We start from the raw sequence: 14,085 nt of genomic DNA, 5'->3' as shown, positions 1-14,085 counted from the left end.
ACTGCAGTGGCCCAGAGCCTTAGGTAGCCACAAACACTCTTTTCAGAATATTCGGAGGCTCAGAGCTCAGTTCCTAGGAGTTGGCCAAGGAAGGGCCAGTCCTAAAAACAGGGCTTTCTTGGGAATATGCAGGGTTTGATTATCTCAGTCCTCAGAGTTTATCCTTTCCTGCGTAGGAGTGTTTTGCATGTGGATATCTAATTATCCCACTACTGTTGAAAATGGAATATTTCCCTGTTGAATTGTTTCCACACTCTTATTGAAAATCAGTTGACTGCAAATTGATAGAAATGTGTAAATTTCTGAATTTCTGTTTCTATTCCATTGACGTGTATGTTTATCTTATGTTGATATAGTCATATAGTCACATAATCTCTTAATACCTATAAACTGTGTGACAGTTGATAAGGTGTTTTGGGGTGATGGTAGAGTTCGGAGCTGATGGCCAAGAAAGAATTCTTGCATCATCCTTGATGTAAAAAAGGTAATTTTATTAAAGCACGGGACAGGACCCATGGGCAGGAAGAGCTGTCCCGGACCCTGAGGATAGAATAGTTACATACTTGGGAGTTGGGGGGATGTAAAGTCTAGAGGAAGTTTCCAGTAGGATTTTCTTGTGCTAAAGAAGACTCATAAGATCCTGGAGGCCTAGCTCTTGTCAAGCTAAGGTTGTTTTTTCCCTTTAGCAAAGCATGAACATTAAGACTGTAGGGAGTTCTTAGAGAAACATTTTACTCTATATTTGTCAATGGCTGCAGGTTATAAGGAATTTTAATTTTATTTGCCATTTCCTTCTTGCCTTTGTTTCCCCCATCAGTAATCATCCCCTTTTCTTTCTTAATGCTGGTAATTGTGGCTTGTCTATTTTTCTTGATTAGTCTTGGCTGGACATTTGTCAATTCTATTATTTGTTTACTTATTTTTTTAAACAGCTTTATCTTCATTGATCACCTTCTGTGATATGCTTGTTTTCTGTTTTGTTAATTTTTACTTTTATTTACCTCTAGTTCTGGGGGGGGGGGGTTATTTTGCTATTCTTTTTGTAGATTTATGATGAATATTAGATTATTATTATTTTCACACATTTTTGTTTTCTAATGTATGCCTCTAAAGCTCAAAATTTTACTTTTTTTTTTTTAATTTTTTTTTTCAACGTTTATTTATTTTTGGGACAGAGAGAGACAGAGCATGAACGGGCGAGGGGCAGAGAGAGAGGGAGACACAGAATCGGAAACAGGCTCCAGGCTCTGAGCCATCAGCCCAGAGCCCGACGCGGGGCTCGAACTCTCGGACGGCAAGATCGTGACCTGAGCTGAAGTCGGACGCTTAACCGACTGCGCCACCCAGGCGCCCCTCAAAATTTTACTTTTTAGCATACTTTTCCCACATACCATAAATTTTTAATATGTAGTGTTTTCATTTTCATTCAAAGTGGTTTGAATTTTATTTCAGTTAAAAAAATTTTTTTTAATATTTTATTTATTTTTTGAGAGACAGAGAGAGATAGAGTGCGAGCAGGGGAGGGGCAGAGAGAGAAAGACGCACAGAATCCGAAGCAGTCTCCAGTCTCTGAGCCATCAGCACAGAGCCCTATGCAGAAGATGATAACCTGAGCCAGTCTGATGCTCAACCAACTGAGCCACCCAGGCACCCCTTGAAATCAGTTTTAATTTGAATTGGGGCATTTGCCTTTTTTGGGCAGAAATCCCCCCCACCATTAGAAAAGCAACACAGAACCATCAAATAGATCCCTAAAGCAAACAAATAGAACACTAAAGTATGTAGTAAGCGCAGTATATGATGCTGCCACAGAGATGAACTTTAAGCATTTTAGTGTAGTTTCTTCCAGGCCTTTTTATGCATATTAATTTAGCATGCTGTTACTGTTTAACAAGTGGAATTTGGGCTATAAACTCTTATAACTTCTTTTTTCTTTTCCAGCTAATAACATATTTGCTTTCCTGAATCTTTTTTGTTCTTTTTCCTTTAAAGTCCTTCACAGGGCATGTGCCTTTATGCATTTGGGAGTGCTTTGAGTCAGTCACCAAATTCTCTGTTAGCTCCATGTCAAGCGAAGCAGATCCATCCCTGCCCTCAAGGCACTCATGGTCTAATGGAGTCAGACCCAGGCATAGGGACAGCTACTGAGCCAGAGCTCCTGAGAAGAGTTACAGGGTAGCAGCTTCAGAGCAGAAACATAGGAGGCCAGGGAAAGGTACTATGCATGAGAGGGAGGCAGCTTCCAGGTGCAACTTGGCATCACCTGAGAAGGAGCCATCGCCTGTTCTCCTCCACCATACTGAAACTCATGTGTCCCCCTGCAGGTGATTGCCATGATCAAAGGCCTGCAGGTGCTAATGGGCAGGATGGAGAGTGTGTTCAACCACGCCATCCGGCACACCGTCTATGCTGCGCTGCAGGACTTCTCCCAGGTTACCCTCCGGGAACCACTCAGGCAGGCCATCAAGAAGAAGAAGAATGTCATCCAGAGGTCAGCCTCAGTGTAATACCTCCCTGTGAGCTTGGAGTCCAAAACTGTAGAATTAGTTTAGTTTAAACAACTGTATAGTTACATTTTCATAAATATGCTCAATGCATTTATATTCAACCTTCAAAATCCCTTCTGGTAAATGTCCTCTAAGATTTTTCATCTCAAAATGTGTTGTCTTTAAGTATTTTTGCTTCTGTTCTTTTTGGCCTGTCCTACAAATTGGCCAAAAAATACATAGATATTGCAGACATCTTGTAGCGATCCTGAGCTAGTTTTCTCTTAATATTTAGCCTTTTAAAGTTGTCTTTCAAAGACATTTATGTAAAATGAAGCTTACAAGGGCTCACAAGTGTATTGATTTCATTTTCTTGCTTTATAATTGATGTGTTTATCACCTGGCTTGGTATGATTTTTAGCATTAATAAAATTTTATACTGTGAGTCTTCCCATTTTGCTCATGCTTGCTGTAGTAGGAAGCTAACCACATGGGAAATGTATAGTCTAAGAGTAACTTGGGTTTTAACTAGAATTTTCACCACGAGATAGGATAGGTACATCTGCCAAGTGTGGTGCCTATGGGGGGGTCTCCACATGGTGGGATGGGAGCATGTTTCAAATGTGTCCGAGACATAGACCCAGTCCCCACAGTTGTGTCGGTGACATGTTCCTTTAGAAATCAGGGAATCAGCCAAGGGAGGTCGAGTTTCAGCTCCCTAGGTGGATGTTTGTGGTCTGTCCTCTTGTTGCCCTTTGCATGACAGTGTTCAGGAAATAAAACACCACTTCCAGGCTAATTGATGCAAACTGCAGCTAAGTCAGATCTTCTGGGGCTACTAATGTCTCAGAGAAAACAGTCTATCCAAAGATAATTTCACTTTGAACTGGTCCATTATCATATCCCACACTGTCCCCAAAGGAAATCAGGTGTGAAAATTGGTTTTCCAGCTGTGTTAGGTGAGGAGATGCAGTGATTGTAAAAGTCCTGAAGCTATAAGTGCTCCATGCCTCACTGATGACTTGATGGGGCTGTTTAGTGTTCTGCAGGCCATCAGGAAGACCGTGTGTGACTGGGAGACGGGGCACGAGCCCTTCAATGACCCAGCCCTGCGGGGCGAGAAGGACCCCAAGAGTGGCTTCGACATCAAAGTACCCCGGCGTGCCGTGGGACCCTCCAGCACGCAGGTTTTCATCCTCCCTGCTCCCCTGCTCTATCTGTTCCCCTGAGTGGGCTAACCCAAAGCTGAGGGTTGGTAAGCAAGACCGGGAGTAAAATGACATCACCACTTCTGCTCAAGATGATCAAGTATTGCCTGTGCCTTTTCTGCTCCTTGGTTCCCTGCCCAAGTGAATCTGGAGCATTCTTGTGATTCTCAGATTTGATCATTTGCATGCAGAACTTAATTTGACTGCATCAACTCCTATCACAAAAATGTGGGTGAAAGTCTATGTGTCCGTATTTATGCTGTGTTTCCTGATAGGTGTTTAAATGTATGGTTATAATTTTTACATTGGGCCTAAAAATGATTGTTTCTGAAGATAAAACTTTTAGAAATTTAAGAATATACCTTTTTTGTATCCCTGGTCTTAAGCCACCACTGCTCTTCTCTCTCCTGCCATGCTCAGCCCCCTGCTCCCCAAAAGCAGCCTTATTCTGACTCTCATATCTGATTTAGTATGTCCTTCTGCTTTTCTCTTCCCATTTTGGGATGTAGTACTTCTTAACTCATCATTCTTCTGTTGAGGGCTTTTATAATCCCTTCTTGCCAGTCTTTCAGAGAACTACCAGCAAAACACATTGTTGGCTATAAATGAAACCTCTCAAATATCTGGGAGGAAAGCATTTGGCCCACCCAAGGAAGACGCTTGTCCTGATTCTGTCCAGTGTGCATGCACCCTTCCCACCCTCCATTCCCATGTGTGTCTCCCCACCCTATGATGTGTGTGTCCTGTGACTAACGGCTCTCTCCCACCTCTCCCCCCATCTGTCCATGTCTAGCTCTACCTGGTGCGCACCATGGCGGAGTCCTTGAGCTCTGCCGAGCTGCTGAGGCAGCTCAAGTCTTTGGGCATGGAAAGACTCTTGCATGTGGTAAACGCGTTTCTGAGGCAGTCCTACACCTATCCGCCTCTTTTAACCTTTGGTGGTAAGACATCATTTGTTTTTCTTGTTGACATTATGGCACGGAGGTGAATTGCTCCGTTACAAGTTCTTTCTCACAGGCAGCACCAACTTGGCTACTTAGATGGGCGCCCAGACCCACTTTGAGGAGCTGGCATAGTGGTAGGCTTACTGTTGCAGCCTGGCTCTGGTCAGGGCATAGCACAGTAATCTTTCTCTTGTGGTTTATCTGAGTTTGGTATAACTAATGTGCCATGTATATTTTCTCCCCCACAAATGTTTCCTTGGATAATGCAGCTTTACATGGTGAGAACCATGCTAGAGTCCCTCATTGCAGACAAAAGTGGTTCCAAGAAAACCTTGAGAAGTAGCCTTGAGGGGCCCACCATATTGGACATAGAAAAATTTCATCGAGAGTCATTCTTCTACACTCACTTGATTAATTTCAGTGGTAAGAGCTACTGCTGACCAGCGTCTGGCCCAGCATGTTCTAACACTAACACTGTCTAGAATGCTTCTGCTGACCATCCCTGCTGTGGTCCCTCACACACCCAGACGATGATCCATGTTGTAACCTTCGTGGTATTTCCTTGCCTGTTGCTTTAAATGCACGGCTGGCAGGGCTCCTTCCATGTGGCGTGGCCCTTAGAAAGATGAGGGCCGTGGGCCTGCAGCTGGCTCTGTGACCTGAATGCAAAGCCTTTGTAACCCATACAAGGTTAGAAACACAGACAAATGTCATCTGTCACCTGGCTCGAGAACAAGATAGTGATGAATATGAGAAACAACCTCCATGAGCACTGATGTGTGGAAGGTGGCAAATCACCTTGACCAGGGCATTGGGTGGCTACCCTTTGTCAATGTGGAGTCTGTGTTTACTCCAGTGCTGCAGCAGCTTCCTCAGAGCAGGAAGCCTCTATCTTGGCTGGGAGTATAGTGGGTTTGGAGTAAACAGTAAGGCTTTTGTTTTTCACTCGTCAAATGATGGAAACTTTTTTTAAAGTTTATTTATTTATTTTGAGAGAGAGAGAGAGAGAGAGGAGTGGGGAGGGGCAGAGAGAGAGGGAGAAAGAAAGAATCCCAAGCATGCTCTGCACTGTCAGTGCAGAGCCCGATGCAGGGCCCAAACTCATGAACTGCGAGATCATGACCTGAGCCAAAACCAAGAAGTCGGATGCCTAACTAAGCCACCTAGGCACCTGGAAACATTGTTTTAAAAAAAAATTTCTGTTTTGCATTAGATAGATTTGTATTGAATATGCATGTAATGCTGCATCTTTATCCTAAAATAAAGTAACACGGTTTTTATTTATCCTTTTATTATTTATTTACTTACTTAAGGTTTACTTATTTTTGAGAGAGTGAGAGAGACAGTGTGAGTGGGGGAGGGGCAGAGAGAGATGGAGACACAGAATCCGAAGCAGGCTCCAGGCTCTGAGCTGTCAACACAGAGCCCAACGTAGGGCTCAAACTCACAAACCGTGAGATGACCTGAGACAAAGTCAGATACTTAACCAACTGAGCCACCCAGGTGCCCCTATTTCTCCTTTTAAAAAGGCCATTTTCCCCCTTCCCAGTCCCTCAAAGAAGCTCACAGGGTTGACAAGGTCCCATTGGCAGGTGGTGGTATACCAGACCAGCAGGGGCCAGATGCTGAATCTTCTCTTTTTGTGAGCAGGAATGTGCAATGTCTAGGGTGGCTTTGCTTGCAGCCACTTTGTGGTTGTCTCATCCCTAGTGTGAGGTGCCGTGTGACCCCTCCCTGCTCATATCTGCTCCCGCATGGCTCACGGCTGAGATTGAAAGAGTCAGCATCTCACACATGCCCCCCTCCCACCTGAGATTGTCCTGCTGAGTCTTTTCTGCTTGCAGAAGATTAACGTGATGTCGTTTGAATCCTTCAAGAAACGCTGCAGCAGTGCTGTGACCTTTCACAGTTGTGGTTCCGAGAGTTCTTCCTGGAGCTAACAATGGGCAGGAGGATCCAGTTCCCCATTGAGATGTCCATGCCCTGGATCCTGACGGACCACATCCTAGAGACCAAGGAGGCATCCATGATGGAGTGAGTGCCCTGTTGACCTGTTTTAGTTATTTGTGGTAACCAGGGTCCGTGGTGGCATTTGGGAGCTGGGAGAGGGAGGAAGAGGCTGGACTGTTTTCAGCACTTTATTTGAAGTTGTCATACTTGGGGTAAGACTTCAGAGATTAATACAAGTAATGGGTTTCTTGGCTTTAGACTCCAACTGGAACATAGCGGAAGTCACTAAGTCCCACTGTGTCCAAGTAAGGCCCTGGGGACTCAGCTAAGATCAGCAAAAGGAGATGTGGCCTGGCCTTTCGTGTGGCACAGCCTCTGAGCCAGATGAATTTGGGAGAGAAAGTATTAATTGAACAGCTTTGTTTTGTGGTCAGGACTCAGGGCCAACGGAGGGGATCAGAGATTTTGAAAATATGAGGTCCATGAAGGTATTCTTGGGAACTGACCCAGCAGGTTCTTCGACACACAGAGCAAATGTCTTTGTCTTTGCCTATGCACATCAGTTCTTATGTGGTGGTCAGGAGGATGGCCTTCCACTTTCTCTGGAGTGGCCATATCCTCTGTTCTACAACACTGGAAATCTAATGCAGAGGCCTTGGCATGCCTCTTTGTCGCATCTTTGTAGTTGAACTTGACCCCACTGCTCACACAGCCTCCCTGCTGTGAGGTGGGAGGGGCCTTGTACCCTCAGAGGATCCTTATTACTGGAGACCTCTGGCTGCTGCCTTCTGTCCAGACACGGGGCAGAGGGAAAGGGGCTTTCAAAAGCTATGCTGGTCATGGTCATGGTCAGCTGTAGGACCCAGGACCTTTATGTTTTTCTTGTTAAGTCAGACAGTTCATTCTTAGAAATAAGAAAATAACTTGTTTTTGTGGTTATAAAAAATACTGTATTCTGTGGTGAGAAACTTTAAACATAAATGAGAAGATGCAGCTACAGGAGGCCCTTGTGGACCCAACGGGCCCTGGGCATGACCTCCATAAGTGTGTCCCATCTGTGGGATTGTCTGGCTTATTAGTCCATTAGGATCCTGGACAAAAACCTAGTTTGGTGTTTGAAGTAAGAACTGTTTTTCCTCATGTGAGAGGTTGGCAATGAATGTTAAATTTCACTTGGAGTATGGGATGTGAGAGCCGAAAAGCCCTTTGTGGAAGGCTGGGCTGACCACTTGCCCCCTCTGCAGGTACGTCCTCTACTCCCTGGACCTGTACAATGACAGCGCACACTATGCCCTCACCAGGTTCAACAAGCAGTTTCTCTACGACGAAATTGAAGCAGAGGTGAGGGCCCAGGCACCTTTAACAAACTTTAATTTCCTTTTTCTCTGAGTGTTACAGGAAGCAGATTTTCTTTAATAGTACAGGAGGTTTAAACAATAGAATGAACTTTGAAATAAACATTTTGTAGTAAACCTTCCTATCTGTACTTTTCTCTCTGCATCTACACATGTGATGATTGACAGCATGTCATAAGCACCTGTTTCCTCACCTGTCTTCTGTTAAAAACACAGTTTAAAGCAGGTGCATCTACATAGTAGATGTACTGAACCAACCCCTATTTTATTTCTTTCATTTTAGTTTCTTAGTTTTGCATATTGTAAGTAATGCTTTGATGAACTTCCTTGCACCTAATTTTTTAACTGTGTTCAATTATTTTTTGAGTACAAATTCCTATAAGTGGAATTATTAAATTTTTCTACATGTAGCTAAGGAGATAAATCTAAGGAGAAAATTTAAAAATTTTCTAGTTTAAGATATAAGACAGTTTAAAGCTCAACAAATTACATCGTGCATCTGGATTTCCTTCTCTGCCTCCTCGCAAAAACTAGAAAACGCTTCTTAAGGGCAGACACCTGCAGGTCCTGTAGTGTTTCCCCTTTGAGCACATGGTGTCCTGTGAGCACCATGTGGGGTGGGGAGACTAACCCTATTTGCAAGGGAGAATACAGTTTTAGGGGTGGAGTCATAGGGTTTATCCATCCTATGTGTCTTCACCAACCTCACTGCTTAGAGCAGCCAGCCATGCTCCAGAGGATGCCACCACACACAGTAGTTCCTGGGACACACAGCCTGGTGGCAGAGCAGAACCCAAATACAATTAAACCACTGGGAACACTTGATAAAGAGAGACTTTTTCATACTCCTTTGCCTTTAAGAGACATGAAGCTTTTTTCTCCATCAGTAAGAAAGGTTCTGACATAATTCCAGTGGCTGTAGTGGTCACTCCTGGCCACACCATAATATATTTAATCTGCTGGTGTTAGACAATGAGTTTATTTCTTGGGGTGCCTGGGTGGCTCAGTCAATTGAGCGTCAGACCCTTGGTTTCGGCTCAGGTCATGATCTCATTCATGGTTTGTGGAATTGAGCCCTGCGTCAGCACAGAGCCTGTTTGGGATTCTCTCCCTCCCCTCTCTGTCTGCCCCTTCCCCACTTGCTCATGCTTGCTCTCTCAAAACAAATAATCTTAAAAAAAATTTGAGGTTGTTTTTTGTCTCTCTTTGCTAATAATTGCCTTTGTTTGCCTTAACAAAAGATTTTCTTTTAATTTTATATTCCCAGAACTTATTTTATAACTGAAAGTTTGTACCTTTTGACCACTTTCACCCATTTTGCCTACCCTTACCCCTGCCTCTGGAAACCACCAGTCTGTTTTCTGTGCATTCTTTTTTTTTTAAGTTTATTTATTTTTGCAAGAGGGTGTGAGTGCTAGTGGGGGAGGGGCAGAGAGAGAGAGAGAGGGAGAGAGAGAATCCCAAGCAGGCTTTGTACTGTCAGTACAGAGCCCAGTGTGGGGCTTGATCCCATGAACCGTGAGATTTTGACCTGAGCTAAAATCAAGAGTCAGCTCAACCGACTGAGCCGCCAAGGCACCCCTCCCCCCTCTTTTTTTTTTTTTTTTTTAAGATTTCACACATGAGATTGTACTGTATTTGTCTTTCTTTGTTTGACTTACTTCAGTTAACATAATGCCCTTAGGGTCCATCCATATAGTTGCAAATGGTAGGATTTCTTTTTTTATGGCTGAATAGTATTCCATTTTATATATATACATATATATATGTATATATATGGATAAATATATATGGATATATACACATACACACACGTGTGTGTGTGTGTGTATATGTGTGTGTGTGTGTGTGTGTGTGTGTGTGTGTGTGTATACCAAAATTTCTTTATATGTTCATCCATCAATGGACACTTAGGTTGCTTCCATGTCTTGGTTATTGTAAATAATGCTTCAGTGATCATGGGAGTGCAGATATCTTTTCAAGTTCGTGTTTTTAGTTTTTTTGGATAAATACCCAAAAGTGGAATTTGCTGGATCAAAAGATTTTTTTTTTTTGAAGTTGGGTTATTTGATCTTTAGGGAATAAAAATCTAATATATGCTTTCTTTTTCTTCAGGTGAATCTATGCTTTGACCAGTTTGTTTATAAACTGGCAGACCAGATATTTGCATATTATAAGGTTATGGCAGGAAGGTATGTGGTTTATGATTTGGACATGAAATCTTGGGTTACTTGACATTTCCATTAAAATTCACAGCATATGAGAAATGTCTTCTCTTCCTCTGTACTAGTTTGCTTCTTGATAAACGTTTACGATCAGAATGCAAGAATCAAGGGGCAACGATCCATCTCCCGCCATCTAACCGCTATGAGACACTGCTTAAGCAGAGGCATGTGCAGGTGAGCCAGACCTCTCCTGGGCATGGTGAGGCATGGAGCCAGCACTGGAAATAGTGTGGTTTTCTTTGAGCTGACTGGGTATTAATAGATGTCAGTATGTTGTGTTACTGTGGAGACATCCTTGTAAAGTGTTGAGATTTTAAAGACAGTTTCTTTTGGATACCCTGAAATACAGAGGAAGATTTGTAGCACTCTGCACCCTGTCCTGTTCTACCTCTGGGGAAAGGCATGGCCCCAGAGGGCTTGGGTCCTCTCTAAGAGCCCAAAATTCAGAACTTGGAAGGAATGAAGGTGAGAAACACTTGTCAGCTGAGTGTTACAGAGGAGCTCTCTCTTGGCCAGCACAAAGAATAAAAAATACAGTGTTTACTTTTGTTTCCTTAAAAACAATATGTCAGAAAAATGAGTAATATACAGAAAACTGTAGGGAAAAATGCATATAATTCTACAGATAATTACCATTCACATTTTGAGACATTTTCTACCAGGATTGTATCTATATGTTTATGTTATTGAAATGATATTGAGAAACACATATGTTTTTAGGATTCTGATGTAGAGAGGGAATAATTTTCTCTTATTCATTCTTGTAATACTGTGAAAGTTAGGCATGTGCAGACTGCTCTGTAGTGGGGGTTGGTCCTGAACACCATTGTGAGGGGTCCTAACTGACAGACCCAGATTTTCAAGGTGTGTGGTGAAACTTAGAGTTTCTCTCCATGATGTTAAGTATAAATTCAGCAAAGGATGCTACAAAAGTCCTTTATGGTTTTGACCTGAAGGAATTTTAGCTCTAGGAAAGTAGAGTATTTGATCATGACACCTATATATATAATTTGATCTAAAATGTTTACATTTTGTGTATTATTTGTTTTATCTTTTGGAATTGGATTGTGGAACAGATATATTTAATATCTGTATAGGTGTGTAAGTATATAGATATACATATACATATATACATATGCATATATACATTTGTTTTTTATTGTTCATTCTTTTTTCCTTTCTCCATCTTCCAGCTCCTGGGCAGATCCATAGACCTTAATCGCCTGATTACTCAGCGTGTCTCAGCAGCCATGTATAAGTCTCTGGAACTGGCCATTGGACGATTTGAAAGTGAAGACCTGACATCAATAGTTGTAAGTGCTCTCCCCTTTGTCAAGCTCAGCAGAAACTGGTCACAAGGATTGGAGCTAATTTTAATTTTGTCCTTATGATAAACTGAACCAATAGTAGGTTCAGTTTTTGCATAGAAATCAAAAGCTTTGCACTACTCGAGCTTGGCCTATCCTGAGTATCGTTTTTTAGTGTCTGTTCTTATTGGCTGCAATTCTAAGATGACTTCAAAGAACAAATAATCCTAACCTTGAATAAATTACACCTAACTATGGTAAGAGAATAAAAGAAGGAAAATTTGGGGCCTCTGGGTGGCTCAGTTAAGCATTTGACTCTTGGTTTTGGCTCAGGTCATGATCTCACAGTTCGTGAGTTCGAGCCCCATGTTGGGCTCTGTGCTGACAGCACAAAGCCTGCATGAGATATTCATTCTCTCTCTCTCTCTCTCTCTCTCTCTCTCCCCCTCTCCCTCTCCCTCTCCCTCTCCCTCCCCCCTCCCTCCCCAGCTCCTCTCTCTTTCTAAATAAATAATTTTTTTAAAAAAGGAAAATTTTAAAAATCAAAAAGAAATGAACACAGAAAAAAAGGATTTGAAAGAAAATCATATAGAAGATTAACAATGAAGATCCAACATACAATACATATCACAAGGGTCTCTGAAGAGAAAAACCAAAGCAGTGTGACCTGAAAATTGTGTTTCCAGGAAATGTGGATAAAATTTAGTACATGCTATAAATATATATTAAAAGCCTGTGGCATGTGCCTGGGAAAACTGACCCAAAGTGGCCAATACCAAGGAATATTTCAGTGGAAGTATTAGATTTTTTTTTTTTTTAATGTTTATATTTTTGAGAGAGACAGAGCATGAGTGGGGAAGAGGCAGAGAGACAGGGAGGTACAGAATCCAATGCAGTTTCCAGGCTGTCAGCACAGAGCCCAACATGGGCTCATCCAACTCATGAGATGCAAAATCATGACCTAAGTTGGAAGTCAGACGCTCAACCAACTGAGCCACCTAGGTGCCCCTGTTAGAAGTATTAGATTTTAAAGGAAAAGAAAAAATTCTCTGGATATCTGAGCAGAGTGATAAGAGAAAGAAAATTTGTCTTCAGAGTTTGTCTACAGCTATTCATGCCAGAAGCCAAGGAAAGGAAATGAGAATTAAGGATTTTATGCCAAACCAAATAGATCTTCCAAGAATGAAGGCTTCAGACATTGTTAGTGAACATGTAAGAACACAAGGAAGGTTGTTCATTACTAAAGATGCAGTTTTGGCTAGAACAAGAGAGGCGTCAGTGAGCACTGGGCTTCAGCAACTTGGGTTCAAGCATCTCCACATAGGGTGAGCAGTGCTCCTCATATTCTTCCACAGAATCAGGATGACTGACATAGATATCTTATATTCTTTGTCTTCATACTTGGTCTTTTAAAGCTGGTGTGTAACTCACATGTACAGTGCACCTCAGTTTGGACCAGCCATGTTCTCATTGCCATTATGTGGCCATTGGCTACTACAGTGGATAACACAGACCTAGGCATATTTATGAGCAAATTAGAAGTTTGGAAATCTATCTGTGAATGCACTTGCTGACTGTGCTTTGTCGCTGTGCACAGTAAGAGAGGCTGACTCAGGCTGATGCCTGAGGACACATAGCGTGCCAGCAGGGCAGGGGTGGATGCATCCTAGTGGTCTCTGCCCTAGGGGTGGTTGGAAGCCAGTGAGGGGGCAGTGCGGAGGTTTCCTTAGTGGAAAAAGGATGATGGAGGTGTGACCACGGTTAGGAGGGGTGTTTCCAAAAGAGTGGAGAGGACATAATGAATTTAGGTGTAAGAAGCAAGCTCCTGTGGCCTACTAGACCCCCACTGTGTATATTCTTGGTCTAGCTCACCAGCCTTACCTCTGTGTATACTATTCTCTCCTACCCAGCCCACCCTAGCACCATGGCACTGCCCATGTAAGGAATGGGGGCCAATGAGCTGGGCTCAATTCTGTCCTCACACCCCTGTCTTTGTGGTACTATAGGAGTTGGATGGCCTCTTGGAAATCAACCGCATGACCCACAAGCTGCTAAACAGGTACCTGACACTGGACAGCTTTGACGCCATGTTCCGGGAGGCCAACCACAATGTATCAGCGCCATACGGGAGAATCACCCTCCATGTCTTCTGGGAACTCAATTACGACTTTCTGCCCAACTACTGCTATAATGGCTCTACCAACCGGTGAGCATGTAACCTCATGGATAGTTTTGGATGCCCTTGCCAAAGGGTTCCTAAACAGGATATCTCTGGGCCTCCACATTGTCCATTAAGTTGCTTTTTCCCTGTTCCCTATCATTTGTCACGTCCAGGGTACTCAGGCCCTCCCAGTTTCCTCTTTTTGCAAGTATAGCCTTAGGCCAGCCCCTGGGCATGTTTTATGGCTTTGCATGTAGAGACTCCACTGGGGCACTTGCTTGTAGGTCAGAGCAGGATCTCATGGTGCACGTGGACAGTAGCTGCAGGGTCTGCACCACCTCCACCGTTGTCAGTCTACCTGATGTTGGAATATAGTGGGTGACTTTCTATTTTTCTTCCATTCTGGGATGTTGGGGTGTATGAAGATCAGTTTGTGAGCCACACTCTCA

General features: G+C 43.0%; 1 protein-coding gene across 6 annotated transcripts in view; it reads left to right on the top strand.

The window, feature by feature from the left end:
* The window catches only part of CYFIP1 (cytoplasmic FMR1 interacting protein 1), an 84,234-nt gene that overhangs the window by 24,398 nt on the left and 45,751 nt on the right, over positions 1 to 14,085 (top strand). For 5 of the 6 annotated variants that reach the window (XM_019832009.3, XM_019832007.2, XM_019832010.2 and 2 more), the window contains exons 13-21: positions 2,325 to 2,491; positions 3,526 to 3,673; positions 4,908 to 5,061; positions 6,516 to 6,672; positions 7,833 to 7,929; positions 10,059 to 10,135; positions 10,234 to 10,342; positions 11,362 to 11,481; positions 13,482 to 13,681. In XM_019832009.3, coding sequence (XP_019687568.1) covers positions 2,325 to 2,491; positions 3,526 to 3,673; positions 4,908 to 5,061; positions 6,516 to 6,672; positions 7,833 to 7,929; positions 10,059 to 10,135; positions 10,234 to 10,342; positions 11,362 to 11,481; positions 13,482 to 13,681 — 1,229 coding nt within the window. Of the gene's footprint in view, positions 1 to 2,324; positions 2,492 to 3,525; positions 3,674 to 4,487; positions 4,636 to 4,907; positions 5,062 to 6,515; positions 6,673 to 7,832; positions 7,930 to 10,058; positions 10,136 to 10,233; positions 10,343 to 11,361; positions 11,482 to 13,481; positions 13,682 to 14,085 lie in introns of all 6 variants that reach the window. The other variant, XM_019832008.2, reaches the window with a different exon arrangement.

The sequence above is a fragment of the Felis catus genome, chromosome B3 (genome assembly GCF_018350175.1).
Source record: "Felis catus isolate Fca126 chromosome B3, F.catus_Fca126_mat1.0, whole genome shotgun sequence".
In the NCBI taxonomy this organism is placed as follows: Eukaryota; Metazoa; Chordata; class Mammalia; order Carnivora; family Felidae; genus Felis; species Felis catus.
Note: the sequence above shows the minus strand (reverse complement) of the source record. Positions and strands in the feature narration are given on the sequence as shown.